This window comes from Poromitra crassiceps (genome assembly GCF_964638095.1).
Source record: "Poromitra crassiceps genome assembly, chromosome: 7".
In the NCBI taxonomy this organism is placed as follows: Eukaryota; Metazoa; Chordata; class Actinopteri; order Beryciformes; family Melamphaidae; genus Poromitra; species Poromitra crassiceps.
The window spans coordinates 27177429-27195128 of record NC_139628.1 but is presented as its reverse complement, the minus strand read 5'-3'; the positions used below and the strand labels follow the sequence as shown (position 1 = coordinate 27195128).

The following is a 17700-nucleotide window of genomic DNA, read 5'->3' as shown; positions in this document are numbered from 1 at the left end:
TATGTAGTCTGTAGTCAAATATCAGGCTATCTTGGCTCAATTGTTGAGTGTCTATGGGATCAAATAACAACATAGGCATCCAGGAATAGAGTGAAATAAAACGGGGGGGTTCCGGGCTTTGTCCGAGGGGAGACCCGCAGTGTCACACTTTTAAAAAACCCTGACTTAGGCTACATGTATTGACTGGGGGAAATAGAGAGGTCACAGAGCAAGCTATCAGAACCATGGATATCGCTTTGACACGCAACAGGCACCTGAGAGCAGAGGAGCCGTCTATTTCACTGTGGTTCTGAAATGACCGCTGACTAACATGTTTAATGTTGATTTTATGTTGAATAAGCATATCATTGCTACTGACTATTTTACACACAAAAAAAGGAAAACCATGACAAGGCAAAACCATCTGTTTTGCCGTTCGAGGGCATATAGTCACAATGTAGGATTGACAAGAAAGGACCTGCCTTGCTATAATTTGCATTTGCACTTGTTCTTCCTGATGTTTGTCCTATAGCAACTGTCCTGGGGAGATTAGGATGGCTAATATCTTTTCTTTTAAGTCTCTTCTTAAAACACTTTTATTATGCTAGCTTTCCTGATGCCGTCTTGTCCATCCACACCATTTCAATCATGAGAGACTAGTAGAAAGTTTAACAAGTCTTTAATGATACAACAAATTCATTTTGGCATATGACTCCATGATATGATGACGCTCTCCTGAGATGATGAGGGCGTCGTCAGTGAAGAATAGGATAGGAAATCCCCCATAGGGAATTCTTCAATCAGGAGTCATGACGATGGTGGTGGTCAGGGGAGGAGGTGGGGCAAAAACTGCTTCAGGATGATGATCAGCAACTGAGAATGACACATGGCACATACACAGCACATAGCAAACAGAGTAAAACATGGACCCTGATATACTACGCTGATTAGGTGATTGGGATCAGCTGGAGAGGAATGGTTTGGGCTGATTGGTTATTGCCACATGTGTGGCAAACTGTGAATGGGTGAGGAGACCACATCAGAGAAAGGGGGCGAGCCTAACAATGAATGGGTTATACAACCTCAAAGAAAGGGGGTGTGCACTGTGATATGACGTGAACTGGGCGTTAGCTGTTAAGTAGTCTTCATTATTGAAAATAGTCCAAGACATCATTTGTTGATGTTTTGTTTTGTTTCATTTTTTAAACTGCTTTCCAATATTAAAAAAAAATCTTTTCAGAAATACTCTAAATAAAGATGTATGTAAATGTATTTTTCTAATTTATAATATACATGGTGAGCAGGCTTATGAAACGAATAGGAAAAATTCACATTTAAATTCTTTAATAACATAAGTGGGTATACGCCATCTACCCTGCAGTACACCACTGAACATACTGAATGGTCTTTCTAGTTGTGAGCACTGTGCTGCTCTCTTCGTCAACCTTTTAAAGTCGTTCAACACGGTGGACCATGGTATTTTATTAAGAAAGCTGTCCTCTATTGGTTTAGATGACTTCGCCGTCAGCTGGTTTTCAAACTACCTGTCTGGGAGAAAGCAAGCTGTTGTGGCTAACGGTAGGCTACTAGATCCAGCTCTCTTGTGATTGGTAAAGGTCTCCCACAAGCGTCTTTCCCAGGTCCAGTGTTATTTAGTCTTTATATAAGTTCTTGCTAAGAGATTCACAGTTATGCTTAAGATGCATAGTTGTATATTTCTCTATCAACCAACTGGTTCAGTGTATTAAACACATGAACTTCTGATTTCACAAAGTGTAGTAGTTTAAAAATAAAGGCAAACCTGACGTTCCGATAGACCCTTTTCACGGGGGCCATTTTGTGTCGAATAGGCAGAATAAACAGGTGCGAGCAAAACACTAATGAGGGTTTCCACTTTTTTTTTGCTTGCACCTGTGTTATACCTGTGAGTACCATCAAGATAATTAAGACCAAATTAGTGAGTGTGTTTGCCACCAAATTCCACCCTGATCTGGATGCCTTAACATTATCTGATTATCTTAAAGATCAACTTGGCCGTGAAGTCACTTGTCTTAAGATTGATACAAAAAACAGTAGATTTGGCTCATTTAAAATATCTGCAGAATGTAATGAGATCAGTGAAATGTACAGTCCCGCTATCTGGCCAGAGGGAGCACTTGTTCGGCGCTACTATGAGCCGCGCAAGTCTGGAGTTGTCGGATCCAATATGCGTGCTGTAGTGGGGTCAACCCCTCAGAACTATATGCCCCGATCATGAAGATTGTCTCATACAATGCACGTGGCCTTCGTGTAGGTCACAGTGCTGCTGACAAAGCAAGACGCTTGGTTGTTGACTCTCTTTTGGAAGAGTGCGACATAATGTGCCTACAGGAGACATGGCTCTCTAAGCAAGACCTGGACAAACTGAACTCTATACATGTACACTTTCATGGTGCTGGGGAGTCCACCACTGATCTCAGCTCAAAAATTAATCGGGGTAGAATACCTGGTGGTGTGGCAATATTGTGGAACTCTAAATATGACACAATTGTGAAAGTAGTCAGACTAAATGTTGATTGGGCCATTGCAATAGAAATAACCTGTGATGGCAAGACATTTACAATTATGAATATCTACACACCCTATGAGTCATTACAATCTGAAGATGAATTTCTGAACAGACTAGCATTTGTTCAGTCCTTCATTCAGGTCAATGACTCTACTTGTGTGTTTGCTATAGGTGATTTTAATGCTGATATTTCAGATAACAATTCTATGTTTGCTAAGCACCTGTCTCAGTTCTGTATAGATTCTAACATAATCCTATCTAGTAAAATTCTGTTGCCTGACAATACTTTTACTTTTATTAGTGATGCGTGGCACACTACGTCATGGCTTGACCATTGTCTAAGTACGGCTGATGCTCATGCCTGTATAGATAACATAGAGGTGTGCTATGGGCTGGCCACCTCGGATCATATGCCTATAGTAATGAATCTTAATTTTGTTAATGTACCCACCTCAATCAATATTGATATTGGTAATAATCCAGGGAAGATAGATTGGTCAAAACTTACCAGTGAGGATATTGAATGTTACTCCTCTCTATCTGACAACCTGTTTGATAATATTGTCCTGCCAAAGGATGCTCTGCATTGTGTTAATTTGAACTGTAAAAACCCTCATCATGGCATCAAACTCTGTTTAATGTACGACAACATTGTTGATGCTCTTAATGCCTCTGGTAGGCAGTTCTGTAAACGAGGGGCAAAAAAGGGGCACAACATTAAGCCTGGTTGGCATGTATTTGTGGCTGAGCATCATGTGGCGGCCAGGGCAGCATTTAAACGCTGGAATGACTCAGGTAGGCCTAGACAAGGTTCATTGTTTGAGGAGAAGAAACTCACCAATGCTAAATTTAAATGTGCAGTTCGATCTGTTAAAAGACAGGAGAACACTCTGAGAGCAGACTCCCTTGCTAGTAAGCTGCAAAGCAAAGATCTTTATGACTTTTGGAAAGAGGTCAAAGTCATGAACAACAGTAAAACATCCCTACCTGCTAACATCGAGGGTGCATGTGGCCCAGTTGAGATAGCTGAGGTGTGGCGAGAACACTATTACAAGTCATTCAACTGTGTCAATGGTGGTACTGGCAGTTGATCATGTTGACCCATCTGAAAATGTACTGATCAGGTCTGATGATGTGGTTGATGCCATTAGGATGCTAGATAACAACAAGGCATGTGGCATTGATCACATCACAGCTGAACACCTCAAATATGCAAGCAATAAAATCTGCCCTCTACTGGCCATGTGTTTTACAGGACTGTTGGGTCATGGTGTCCTTCCAGAGTCCATCACCTCTGTACAATTAGTGCCTGTCCTTAAAGACAAGGCAGGCAAACTAAACAGCATTGATAACTATAGACCTATCGCTCTGGCCAGTATCCTTTCCAAAGTATTGGAAAGAATCCTGCTTGTACGTCTTGAAATGTTTGTCTTGACTGCAGATAACCAGTTCGGTTTTAAAAAGAAACATGGCACAGACTTATGCATCTTTGCACTTAAAGAAATGATTGCCAGCTACAGTAGCCATAACTCCACTGTCTTCCTTTGCTTTATTGATGCTTCTCGAGCTTTTGACAGGATTAATCATGCCAAACTGTTTCAGAAGCTGCTTGATAGAGGCATTCCTAAGCACATTGTGCGTATACTGGTGTTTTGGTACGCAAATCAGCAAATGCAGGTTAAATGGGGTAATGTCACTAATGTGACATCTTCCCATTTTTCAGTTAGCAATGGGGTCCGGCAAGGGGGGATTTTATCTCCCATTTTATTCATGTTTACATGGATGATCTATCTAGTGAATTAAATAAGTGCAATACGGGCTGTCTTATGGGTAACTCTATCATCAATCACCTTATGTACGCTGATGACCTGGTCATTCTGAGTCCATACAGTGGAGGGCTACAGCAACTATTGAAAGTGTGCTCAAATTATGGCAATGAACATGACATAATTTACAATGCAAAAAAGAGTAGTGTCATGATAGTGAGAAGCCAGGAGGACAAGAAATTGGCCTTCCCAGCCTTTCACCTATCTGACAGTCATCTTTCTGTATGCCAGGAAATTAAGGACCTTGGCCACATCTTTACAGATAATCTCCATGATGATAGAGATATCTATAGACAGTGCCGCAAACTTTATGCTCAGGCTAATATGTTGCTTCGCAGGTTCAGTATGTGTTCTGGTCCTGTCAAGTGTGCACTTTTTAAAGCTTTCTGCACTCCCATGTATACAGCTTTCTTATGGTGCACATACAAGAAAGGTAGCATGCGGAGGCTTAAGGTGGCCTACAATGATGCCCTGAGGATTCTACTTGGGGTCCCTAGGTGGCATAGTGCCAGTCACTTGTTTGTAACGTGTGGAATCCACACATGTGAGGCTCTCTTAAGGCATTCTATGTATGGATTCATGTCTCGCCTGGATACGTCCCAGAACAGCATTATTGAGGATATAGTCAATCCTGGTAAGAGCTGTCTTCGGTTCTCGTCCAGGCTGCGTAAACACTGGAGAGTCAGCCTCTATTTATGATCTTATGTTTGTTGTTTTTCTCTCTCTTTTTTTTTTAACTGTATAATTTGTTGTGTGATGTTGATAATATGTATGTACTCTATGGACCCCCTGTGTGTCTGGAATAAAGTTTGAATTGAATTATAGGAGTAGAAACCAGACATATGCTTCTATTGAGTGTTGTGTATAAGCAGTGACAGTGTAGTTCCACATCATGGTGTCAGTATCTGGGTATACATGTCCTTTGTCCTTGCCTTCAGAATATTCCGCCACATTGACTTTCTCAGCAGGGTGTGGGGTTACAGCCTGAATTCAAAATGGATTCAATTCCTAATTTGATTATTATTTTTGTAAATTTCATTGAAAATGGCATGAGTAACATAATTAAATTCGGTATAAAACATTTCAGTCAAAGTATGAAAAGTCCCCCTGATGGACTAAATGAAAAATCTTACAGGATTGTCCATGTTTTATACTGAGTGAAAGATCAGTTGTTGGAATAGAAGTTACACACACAGCTATATGCCAGAGCCCATAATATCACTTACCGGTATACCATTGAAAGTCCCTGCATGTCGTGACTGCGGTTGTAGTCGTCGTTCAGAACCTGAGGAAACAAGACACAGACTTCACACACCCACACACAGGCTACAGAGAGAGGACCTGTTAGCCACAATACCACAAAAACAGGTTTAATCTTCCATCTGACGGCTTTGTGCAGCATGCACGCACGCACTCACACACACACGCACACACAAGATGACAAATATGATAATTAGACTTTATTTATATTGGGACGTTGTGTCATTGCAGCAACAAATACTAACAGAATCCAGAAAAGATAAATTGAATAGGAATAAGAATATTATGTTAAAGATTAAGATGAAAGATTAACCAAATGGACAACCCTGTCTATTTGTCACAAACACCCGCACACCCTGTGAAATTTGTCATATTACATTTATCAATTCACAGAATCCTCACTGAAAAACACACGAGAAACAAATGGATCTTAAGACACTGGAGGATTTATGTTAAAAAAAATTGGTATTTAGCGCACAGTAAATTCAGTGAGAGATGAGTGAGAACATGAAGACAAACAGTAGGCCTATAAAATATATTTGGAGTTCAGTGATGGTCAGTGGACCTCGAGTTGAACATCACTGGATGAACTCGTGTGAAGGTCTACAGTACCTCAACGAAGAGACCTCTGGTTCTGATGGAGAGTCTGAAAACACATGCGCGCACACACACACACATTTAAAACATGGCATAGGATTTCATCATAAATAAAAGGTGTTCAAAAGGTGTTTTATATTGTATTTTTGTTATTCAATTCATGTTTTCCTCTTCAGCTTCCATCTCACAATGTAATTTGAGCAGCCTGTGTGCCAGCTAATACCCCTTTCAGACCGAGGTCCAACCAGGGTTGGTCCCAGGTTGATTTTGTGTTTAAAGGGGTAACCCGCGTTGCCCGACTCGGCTTGGTGACCCAGACATGGGTTGAGTTCAGTGTGAATGGCACCACACGTGTTGCTAATGTAACCGAAGTGAATCAGTGCCGATTCCTCGTGAGTGCCGAGTGGTAGCGAGTAGGTTGGTTAAACTCACTCCCCCAGTATAAAGGCACGTTAATCTGCTCCGCCAAGGGAGCTAGCTGTCTTGGTGCAGTGGTTAGCGTGTCCGTCCAGCAAGCCGAAGGTCGGCAGTTCGAATCCACCCCTGGGTATGCCCTTAACGTGGGGTTGCTGCAAGTACCACCAACACAACGCCGTCAAATCTCGTAGGTTACGAATGGAATGGGAGAACGGCGACAGCCGATGTTAAATGTATGTAAAACTGATAGTTATACAACAGGTAGTTCCGGCCGAGCAATTTGATTGGACAAGAGGGATCTTACGAGTGCCTATATTTCACGATAATGCACTGGCGCTTCACTGTGTGTAGGGTAGGCTATATCACTCCGCTTCACAGCTGCTCTAATCAACAAGATTCACAGCTGCTGTAATTAACAAAACAACCACCAGCCATGTTACATTGAACGTCATTCAAAGCGTAACCGAGAGCGCAAAGATGGATTTTTTTCCTAACATAACTTTTGACTTAAACTATGAATGCTCGTCAGAAGAGGACGAGGGGGAGCAACATTCTTCTGCGGAAACCTCCAGGTTTGCTCATATTTCACCTGCAGGACTGAGCCGTCGTTTGCGAAAGCACAGTCAAGCCAGCCGCCACTTGGTTTTTGATGCGCGTCTATTCGTGCTGTAACGGTACTCCGAATTGTGACACTTGACTGTTTAGCCCGCTCCGAACACCGGTGAAGCAGCAGTACCGTTACAGCACGAATAGACACGCATCAAAAACCAAGTGGCGGCTGGCTTGACTGTGGTTTCACAAACGCCGGCTCAGTTGACCCCAGTCACGGAGAGCAGGAAAAGATGGAGCAACATAGCCTACTGTCAGATCAAACAAGCTCATCCTCTGTATCCGACATGCCTCCTGCAAAGCGACAGTCAACCATGCTACGGCACTCGGCCTGCGGCCTCGTGCCTACGACCGAATCACAGCAGTGCCAATATTAGCCAACAATGCACTCCCTCTCGTGTGATATTGCTTAAATAATATTACGTCCTTTCCTGTTAGAGTAGTGGGCGGGGTTATCTCTTGTTAAAGTAGTGGGCGGGGTTATTTCTTGGGGCGATGATTGGAATATGTGTACCATCTATGGCTCCACTCGGCGCACTGAGGGCAACGGTTCAAAAAGCCTCCAATAGTGTTATGGAGGCTGTCTGGTTGGAAGTGAAATGAACCGCGGATATGGCATTTCAACTAGCGCCTTACCAGCACACATACTGTTGACACATGAACCACAAACAAACAGGCCATGCTGTGGTAAGCTACTCCCCGGCCAGGTGTTACAAACCACCACCGTGGATCAATGGCTTCACAGTTGTTGTTTCTTGTTGTCCTTTTTATTTTATTTTATTATTTATTCATTTTTATGATTTTTCGCCCATTTTCTCCTCAATTGTATTTGGCCAATTTCCCCCTGCTGCTCCCATCGCTGATCGACCCCCTCTGCCGATCTGGGGAGAGCCATAGACTAGCACCATGCTTCCTCCAACACATGCGCAGTTGCCAGCCACTTCTTTTCACCTGACAGCGGGGAGCTTCACCGGAAAGGACGTAGCACGTGGGAGGGATCACGCTATTCTTTCTAGTTCATTCATTCTAGTTGCTAGTGCAGTGACCATGACACATACCCTTAATCAGGCTTCCCACCCGCAGACACAGCCAATTGTGCCTGTATACATTGTGCTTGTTCAAGTAACCTGGTCCAACTCTGGTCGTTGGTTTGAAAGTGGTATAACAGTAATACAGTGTACACCCTCTTCATGTTGTTTACTTACAATTGTAGGCTACTTTAGTTTTGCTTTGTAAAGTGCTAGATAGATAGTTATTATGATTATATAGTGGTATGTGTGTGTGTGTGTGTGTGTGTGTGTGTGTGTGTGTGTGTGTGTGTGTGTGTGTGTGTGTGTGTGTGTGTGTGTGTGTGTGGGAGGGGGGGGGGGGTTGGTGGGAAATACCCATCTTCCTAGAACTGAGGCATGCGTCTGTTCAAAGAAATGGACACGAAGTCATTTTGTAACTGAGCGTATTTTCACACCAGACAGAAGCAAACCAGAAATGTGTGAAAAATCTCTTTCTGAAACCTGTCTTTGTTGTTACCAAACATAACCAACAGCTAAATACACTCTAACTGTGGTATCAAAATATATCACTCTATAAATGAACACTATCAGACTACATGTATATCAGCTATCTCCAGTGGCGGACTGCATAATCGGGCACGTCGGGCAAATGCCCGGTGGCCTGGCCTGGCCTGGCCTGCCAAAAAAAAAAAAAATTTTTTTTTTTTTTTTTTTTTTTTTGCAAGCCAGGCCAGGCCACTCACTGAACAGCAGGCCAGGCGCCGCCTACTGGTTTACTAGTGGTTTTATTACTTTATTCAGGTTTAAAGTGGGTGCATCTCATTGTAAAATTGGACTTGGCCCAAATTGGGCTTCAAACGGCCCAAATTGGGCTTCAAACGGCCCAAATCGGGCTTCAAACAGCCCAAATCTGGCTTTAAACGACCCAAATCTGGCTTCAAACGGCCCAAATTGGGCTTCAAACGGCCCAAATTGAGCTTCAAACGCCCCAAATTTTCCGCGCGTCGGCCCGTATCGGCCTGGCCTGCTTGGTATCTAATGCCCGGCCTGAATTATGATCCCAGTCCGCCCCTGGCTATCTCTATTCTTTGTTAAGCAGTTAGGGGGCAAGGGCAAGTATTGAAACCTGGACCGCTAAGTTACCACCAGCTCCCACCTAATGGACCGAATCTCAACACTGATTTCGATGCCGGTAGGCTCACTGGCCGAAATAATGAATTTATTAATTAAAAAGTTGTAATAAATTAAATGGTTAAATGGTAAATTAATGGGGGTTTTCTGTATTTATCCGAATAAGGAAAACTCTGTCCGCATTCATTTTTCTCCCCAACGGATTGGTCAATCAATCTGAAACTGCACATGGGCATTGAGCATTGGCATAGGCAGGGACTGATGAAGCTGATATGAGCATTTTTGGCAACATTCCCGGAGGTCTGTCATCCACGTACAGGAGGTACCATTGGAGGCTGCGGCCTCGGAAATGGGACACAGTGAGTGACAGGCTGGAATCATATTGTCCAAAAATCAACACCTAATTAAACAAATCCGGCTCCATCAGGTCACAGGTGCTCTTTACACCCCCTGAAAGCTTCAGCCCGATCGCACGTAAAACGGTATAGCTGTAGCCGGCCAAAATTCTTGAAAGAGAGAGAGAACAAACATTGCCCACATGTTCCCTTTTATAATAGGAAGGATATGATTATAGTTTTGGGATTGTTTTGGATGATGCACCATGCATGCACATTTCTGTTTGACTTCACTGCACTAATGCTGAAGACCATGTATGTTATTTGACGCGTTTGATTCTATATGGGGATTCTGGGGGCACAGTTACACAGTGGTAGCACGGTCGCCTCACAGCTACTGTGGTCCTGGGTTCGATTCCTGCCTGGGACGCTGTTGGCGCAGAGGGCGTGCCCCCCCCCCATGTCAAAAGGGCCTTTCTGTGTGGAGTTTGCATGTTCTCGCCGTGCTCCCCTGGGGTTCCTCCATACAACATCAGTATGGACCCCACTAAAAACATGCAGAAGATCCATCACCTAACCAGTGATAGATAGTGATAGATGCAGAGACCGTATTTCACGGCCACCGTCAGCATGAGTGTGTGTGTCGCTGGCCGCATGCATGCGTGTGTTGTGGGTTGTCGTATATGGCAGATAATGACAGATTTGTCCGTCCAGTTCTTCTTCTTCTGTTATGTATTTATATTTTTGTTTTGTGTTGCATTTGATTTTATGTTTTAGTTTCGAATGCAATAGAAAAACACGGGTCGCGAGCACACTCAAAATGGATAAAAAACTCAGTGGGTGCAGGGCAAGCAAAGAGTTCAGTGAAGACTCTTCACTGAACTCTTTGCTTGCCCTGCACCCACTGAGTTTTCACTGAAGAAAATGCGCCAACCTATCAAACCAAACCAGTCATTTGATTATAGGCTATACTGAAGGAAGCAGTTTGCTTCATACATGTGATTTCTTTCCCGCACCAAAGCGCGTGGCTCAGCTGTGGTTTAGATATAACAGGAAAACAAGAAAAATCTATTCTGAGAATTTCGCCCAGATAAACAGCAGAACAAAACCATACTACTGTACCTTTCCTGTGTCTGATTGGTTGCTGTAAATCACGTGTGTTCTGATATCATCAGCTGCTGCCTCTACATCACGGAATGCAATGGAATTGAAGTTGAAATTTGAAACATGGAACATTGTTCATGAAACATATAACAATGTAAAATATAATTGTTAATTGTCCATCCATGTAAAAGTGAATGCAAAATACCAATGGAGAATGTTAACGTGAATACAAAAATTATGTTTTTTTTTACAAAAACATTTTAAAATGTAAGTAAGTAAATGGAAATGCTATTGTAACGTTAAAAGCAACCGACACCTGAAGTACAAAATGTGAAAATTTTAATGAAATGTCTAAACATAAAGTAAAATGTAGTGAAGAATTAAAAGTTTAATGTGAAAGCAAATGTAAAATAAATAAAGTAAAATTTGGTAGTGTAATGTCAAAGTAAATGTAACAGCACTCGTATACAGAAGTGTGCCAAGAAATGTTCAGTGTAAAAATGGTTTGTTAGATCTGTTTCTTACTTCTGAGTTTCCTCTGAATGCACTGCCCCAGCAGTACAACCAGTACAACCAGTATAACTAGGCAATGGACCGGAATGACACACCACAACAGGAGTAGAGAAGAGGAGGGAGGATTGGAGGAAGTAGAAGTAGTAGCAGGAGGGGTTGTGGTACCAGCTGAAACAAACAAAAAGAAATAATTAAAAGTAGTAAATAATAATACTGTAGCACTGGTTAATCAGCACAGATGACGGGTCTCTCCATGGGAAATGCAAACATATTTTTAATTAGTCACAGAGAGTGACAGGAGACACTGGGAGAGAGAGGGGGCATGTCATGTGACAAAGGATGATTGACACCCCCCCCCCACCCCCCCCATTTGATAAGATTTTGGCCCAGGGACCCATATCTGATAAGAGTTTTTGTATCATCTGTAGATGATTAATAAATTGCTATGTTAACATATCACAAATGAGTTGTAAGTAATCTATAAACTTTGAGTAAATGAAGCGTTCCTCACCTGTTATAAATGATGGGTAAATCATTTACCCCATAATCTAAAGTGTAAACCATTCATCACACATAAATGTGTTGCATACAAGGGGGAAGGTCTCTCAAAATTTAAGCCAATGTGGAAGTGCACTTAAACCTGCATTCTTTCGAATGGCCTGCAGGGGGCGACCCATTGGTCTTTTGACGCCTCACGTATGGCATTTTGGCCATTGCCGTTTTGGATCTCGACACAAGTCCAGGGGTTTCCGTTTGCGTTTCCCACAGAGCACGGCCTGCTATTGGTCCGTGATCGGTGAGCTGTGTGATCAGTGGACAAGCGGCCTGTCAATCACGCCCCAAAACAGTCTGGAACTACAACATAGTCTGAAACTAGCGATTGAGACCATAAACACATTAAGAAAATGTTTACTGAGGCCATACTTGAGGCTTCAAAACAGAAGTCAACAAACTAGGGATGTCAATTTTCGGTTAATTTCACTTTCGATTAACCAACGCTAATAATCGATTAACCTATCGGTTAATTCATAATTTTTTAATATAAAAAAAAAAAAAAAAAATTGTTTTGTCTATTTACTCAATGAGCTCATGCCCAAACAAGGCGTGTCTATTTAGATGCTGAAATGTTAATGCTTTTTGATCAGGTAATCATTCCAAAATCATTCTGGCTCTTATATGGATGACAAGGAAATATATTTTTGAGAGCTTTATTTCCTGTTTATGTAAACATTACAACAACAACAATCTGTTATTTCTTTTGATTTTTTCACATTAGGCCTACTGTCTTTTGCAGCATAAAAACTTAAACAAAATATAGCCTATTTCGATTTGCTGCCAACAATTGAACAAAATTTGAACAAAATAGTTGCATGATGCAAAACACTGTGCAAAATCTGCAAGGAAACTCAAAAAACGTGTCAATTTTTTTTTTTTTTTTTTTTTTTTTTTTATATTAACTGATAGACCGACAGCAATAACCGAACAACGACGTTAGCGACGGTTAATCGATTAACGGTTAACCGTTGACATCCCTACAACAAACCAATGGGTCACCCCCTGCAGGCAAAGAGGACACTTCTGCATTGGCTTCAATTTTGACAAACAGAGCTACCCCCTTGTATGTAACACATTTATGTCTCATGATTGGTTTACACTTTAGATTAGGGGATGCAGAAAGCCTTGTAAATGAATTGTAAATTATTATTTATTATTATTTACAACAGGTGAGCAACACTTCATTTACTAAAGGTTTATAGATGACTTACAACACCTTTGTATATGTTAACGTAACATGTATTAATCATCTACAAATGTATATTCATGTTTTGTAAATGGTTAGTTCATCATTAGTCTCGCTGGCCAGCCTCCCCTCCCTACCGGGAGAGGAGTCTGGCGCCGCAGCTCTCCATAGTGGGATTGCGATGGGTGGCGCTTAGCGGCAGTGCCCTTGGAAAATAGTTTCCAACAATCCAACTTGCCGTTTTCAGCATATAGCAACGAGCTAGCATGTAGGTTTCTGCCGTTAGCTTGCTAGCTAGTTAGCGTTGTTGTTTTCACTGAGGCCGCAGGGCACTATTTACAGCGACACACAGGGAGGAGGGAGCGGAAGCCGCTCTGATTGACATGGTCGAAGCCAATGACAGAGTTTGTAATAAGCCGGGAGCGGACATCCGGCTGCCACCGAAACAGTCGCTCCAATGGGAGAGCAGCTGTAGAGCAGGGGAGGGCTTATCCCAGTTGCCTCCGCGGCGCCAGACTCCTCTCCCGGTAGGGAGGGGAGGCTGTCCAGCGAGACTAGTTCATCATTAACTAAAGGCTTATAAATGACTTACGACTGAACGTTATTATAAAGTGTTACCCCTCTTTCCTTTAAGTCTTCTTCAATAGTAGATAAGCAGACTATGCTTTAGGGTGTGATTGACAGGTCGCCTGTCCAGTGATCACACAGCTCGCCGATCATGGACCAATAGCAAGTGGTGCTGCGGCAATGTGGGAAACCCTTGGTCTAGATTAACCTGACACAGCCAGATGGTTTGTTACACCGAACCATCTGGGAACTTGGAAACTGTTTGGAAGAGGGCAGGCACTTAAAAAAAACTTGGCAGGTGATTGGATGAATGATCTGTCTATTACCATCTATCACGGGCTAATTTCAACCACTTAGGTCCGCCTCGTCCTTCCTCGGATGCTGATTGGTCCACACCACTGGTGGAGTTGAGTCAAATGGATAAGGGGCAGCATGGCAAGATGGATTTCTCGTGTCATTGTGATCTCACGAATTCAGCTGCCTCGCAAGGTTAATGCTAGCTTCTGGCTGCAAATAACTAAGATGGCGATGGTCAAAATGAAATTCTCCTCCTTACCCACATCTTTGGACTGTTACCTTTTGAGATATCTAACACTGTCTGCCTGACAGCATTTATATTTGTCATCGGTACCGGCAGGTCCCAAACAGACGGAGCCGCATATTTTAATTAGGTCATTATGGCCGATTAAATGGCCCGAAACAGCCAATTAGACATAGCACTACCCACAACAGCCAGCAGGTCACACACACACACACACACACACACACACACACACACACACACACACACACACACACACACACACACACACACACACACACACACACACACACACACACACACACACACACACACACACACACCAATTGATAGCACTACCCACAACAGCCAGCAGGTCACACACACACACACACACACACACACACACACACACCAATTGATAGCACTACCCACAACAGCCATCGGGAAAGAAACCAGTTAGTAGAAAAACTAACTGTGATATCCTCACCTCTCACAGCCAGCCAGCTCTCTAGAGAATCACCCAGGTCAGAGACATGACACTTGTAGAGGCCTTCATCAGACATGGAAACATGCTGGATGGTCATCTGTCCTGTAAACTCGGTCCTGATGAGGAAGCCATCTTTATAGAAACCAGCTGGGAGGGTGGATGCAAGGTCATTATCATTCATGAAAACTAAAAACAAAAAGTCAAAACAAGATTTAAACAAAAAAACGATTGAAAAATGCAAAACTATAATAACCTTGGTTGGAGGAGCGAGTCTTGGTTGTACAGGTCAGAGACACAGCAGCTCCCTCCATCACAGGAAGAACAGGACTCTGTAGGATCAGAGCACCATCTAACACAGAGATACATTACGTGATTGAACATGTTCTACCCTAGGGGTGCTGGCAGGTGTTTCTCACCTAGACAATAACATACCCAAAATAAATCAGCAATAGCCTCCTTTGATATGTAAGAAGCTAAGGAATGTGAATCCAGTGTAAGTAAGTAAACCTGCATCTATTACTATTCCAGAGTAAATGGAGATGCAATAAAGAAAAAAATATTTTCATCCTTACCTATATTAATTTTAAAAGGCACGATTACAACCAAGATGCCATAGATAATAATGCAGCTGAATCTCTTCTCTTGCTAGGGAAGAGGGGCAGGAAGGTCGTAGAGCAGTGATACTCAACTTCCAAACTGCAATAGAGTGCCAATTGGCCCACTGACCATTTTCTAAATCACAATGAAAACTAAAACCTTAAATAAAGTTTGACTGAGCTCCAGCTAAATTGTCAAATATCGCCGCCCAGGCATTTATGTATACTATGTGCACCAAGTTGACCAACTGTTCGAGATGTTTTTTGTTTGTTTGTTTGACTTTTGATTTTCTGAAAATCACATAAACAAAAAATAAATGCATTTACGCTTCAAAAGTCATAAACGTTCCTCGTTTGTGAAGATTATCTTGATGAAGACAAACTTCGCTGGTTCATAAACCTTTGTTAACCGGCACAGACCTTTCAAGCATTTAACCGAAATCCCCACATAGATAGATAGATAGATAGATAGATAGATAGATAGATAGATAGATAGATAGATAGATAGATAGATAGATAGATCGATAGATAGTTGTTTCATTATTCATGAGTGAATGCTGTATGGTCTTACCAGTGACAGTGATGTTGACGGTGTCACTGGTGTCTCCCTCTCTAGACTCACACCAGTAAACTCCACTGTCCGTTTGGTGTGCGTACCCGATACTGCAAGAGGAACCTTTTAGATTCCCCCAATAACCTCCACACTCAGACCTTGTTTCATAGGTTGTCCTCCTGACAGTCCGTCCAGCAGATCTGTCTCCCTCATAACAGCTCAGAGAGACAGCCTCTCCTTCAAAGAATTGAGATCTACTGGGACTCACAGTCAGAGAGGCTGTGGAGGAGCAGCAGGAAGTACAAATTAGTGAAGATCATTTACATTTTTGACAAAGCTAAACAACCCAGCAAGCAAAATTAGGTTATGATGACTGTCATGGGGAGGCCCGCATGACCTCTAGCCTACATGCTAAATATGACCTGATTTAACTTCCTGTCTGTTATAGATTTAGTCATGGCATCAATGTTGATTGAGGGTGAGGGTGACTGTTTGTTTCCCTGCTGCACCTGGCAGTCTCCTCGTTGGGGCCAGGTGTGATGAGTGGAGAGGATTCAAACTTAGAAATATAAATCTATTGAGTGTATTAGGATGATCGGGAAATTACAATATGGGATTGGATCCAGTGATTCAGTGAACTAATGATTGTTTAATGAAACCCTTGATCTGTTTGACCAGTTAATTGATGCTGATTGTCTGCTCTGTGTTGGGGGAGTGGCTAGAGTATTTAGCTAGCTCGCACCCTTGTGTGGGTGCTCACTCTGTTCACCCTAGATGCACTGCTGGCCTGCTAGAAACCCATGTTATGCATGGGATTAGCCTAGGTGTAGGTTTTCAGTTTAGTTCTGTTGTTTATTTTTTCTAGTTCTTTTGATTCATTAGCCTCATTTCATTTAAAGCCTTTTTAGAGTATTTTTGTATGTTTTTGCAACTACACACCAACACAATGCCTGGTTTTCCACAAAATAAACATCTGTGGTGAACCTGAAGCCTGCCTCTGCCTCTTCTCCTGCTCACCATCCTTACAATGATGTGATGACGTCTTTCAGTGACGTCCAGGACAAGGCCAAATCACAGCCGATATGGGGCTGATTTAGACGACTATGCCAGGACGTTACCATGAATGGGCATATTCAGTTATTCTGCTATGTACACCGTGTGTATTCAGCAGCTTTATATTATGTCCAGATTAATAATTTATGCTACATTTTCAAAAAATATGATAGTGCCCCAACTGGGATTTTAATCCAGGTCTCCCGACGCGCTACTTTACCAGATTTCTGAGATAAACAATGGCACATTGAACTAATACCGTTTCAAAACATGGATCCCTTTTCACTTGTACTTTCAACAGTGTTGTGTGTCACACCCAACCGTGGAGTCGGGACAGTTTAAAAAATGAAACGTAATTAATTTCATTCAAACCTTAACTCATTCCCGACGTGTTTTTACATCAATCCAGCATTAATCAATGCTGTACAGCAGTGATTCCCAACCAGGGGTACGTGTACCCCTAGGGGTACTTGAGCAGCTTGCAGGGGGTAGGCTACTTGGAAAGATTGGGATTACAATGTATTTCCAAAATGATAAAAACTGGCGACTTTTTCCCAATTGAAAACTGTCAAAATTGTATTAAAGAGGAGTCATTCAAATTATTTTCATTTAATGAGATGTGTTAGAGAGGCCTACTAAAAGTTTAATATAAGTTTAATATAACAACTTTAGGAGAATTATGGACACACGAGTGAGGGGGTACTATCGGCATGGTAAAACAGCTCAAGGGGTACATAACACAAAAATGGTTGGGAACCACTGCTGTACAGGGTATGTTTTATTGACCACGTGATGACAAGCACAAAGCCCATCTCAACCTGTAAGGATATTCTCTCTTCTTGCATTCTTGA

General features: G+C 42.3%; 1 protein-coding gene across 1 annotated transcript; it reads right to left on the bottom strand.

Annotated features, from left to right (window-relative positions):
- Positions 1-726: 726 nt before the first annotated feature.
- Positions 727-15933, bottom strand: LOC310779218 (uncharacterized protein). The gene is made up of 8 exons (XM_083639725.1): positions 15815-15933; positions 14901-14996; positions 14648-14794; positions 11342-11497; positions 10835-10896; positions 6226-6259; positions 5580-5638; positions 727-852 (listed from the first exon to the last, which is right to left on the bottom strand). The coding sequence occupies exons 2-6, from the start codon at positions 14956-14958 to the stop codon at positions 6227-6229; spliced, it is 456 nt and encodes a 151-aa protein (XP_083495851.1). The 5' UTR covers positions 14959-14996; positions 15815-15933; the 3' UTR covers positions 727-852; positions 5580-5638; position 6226.
- Positions 15934-17700: the final 1767 nt, after the last annotated feature.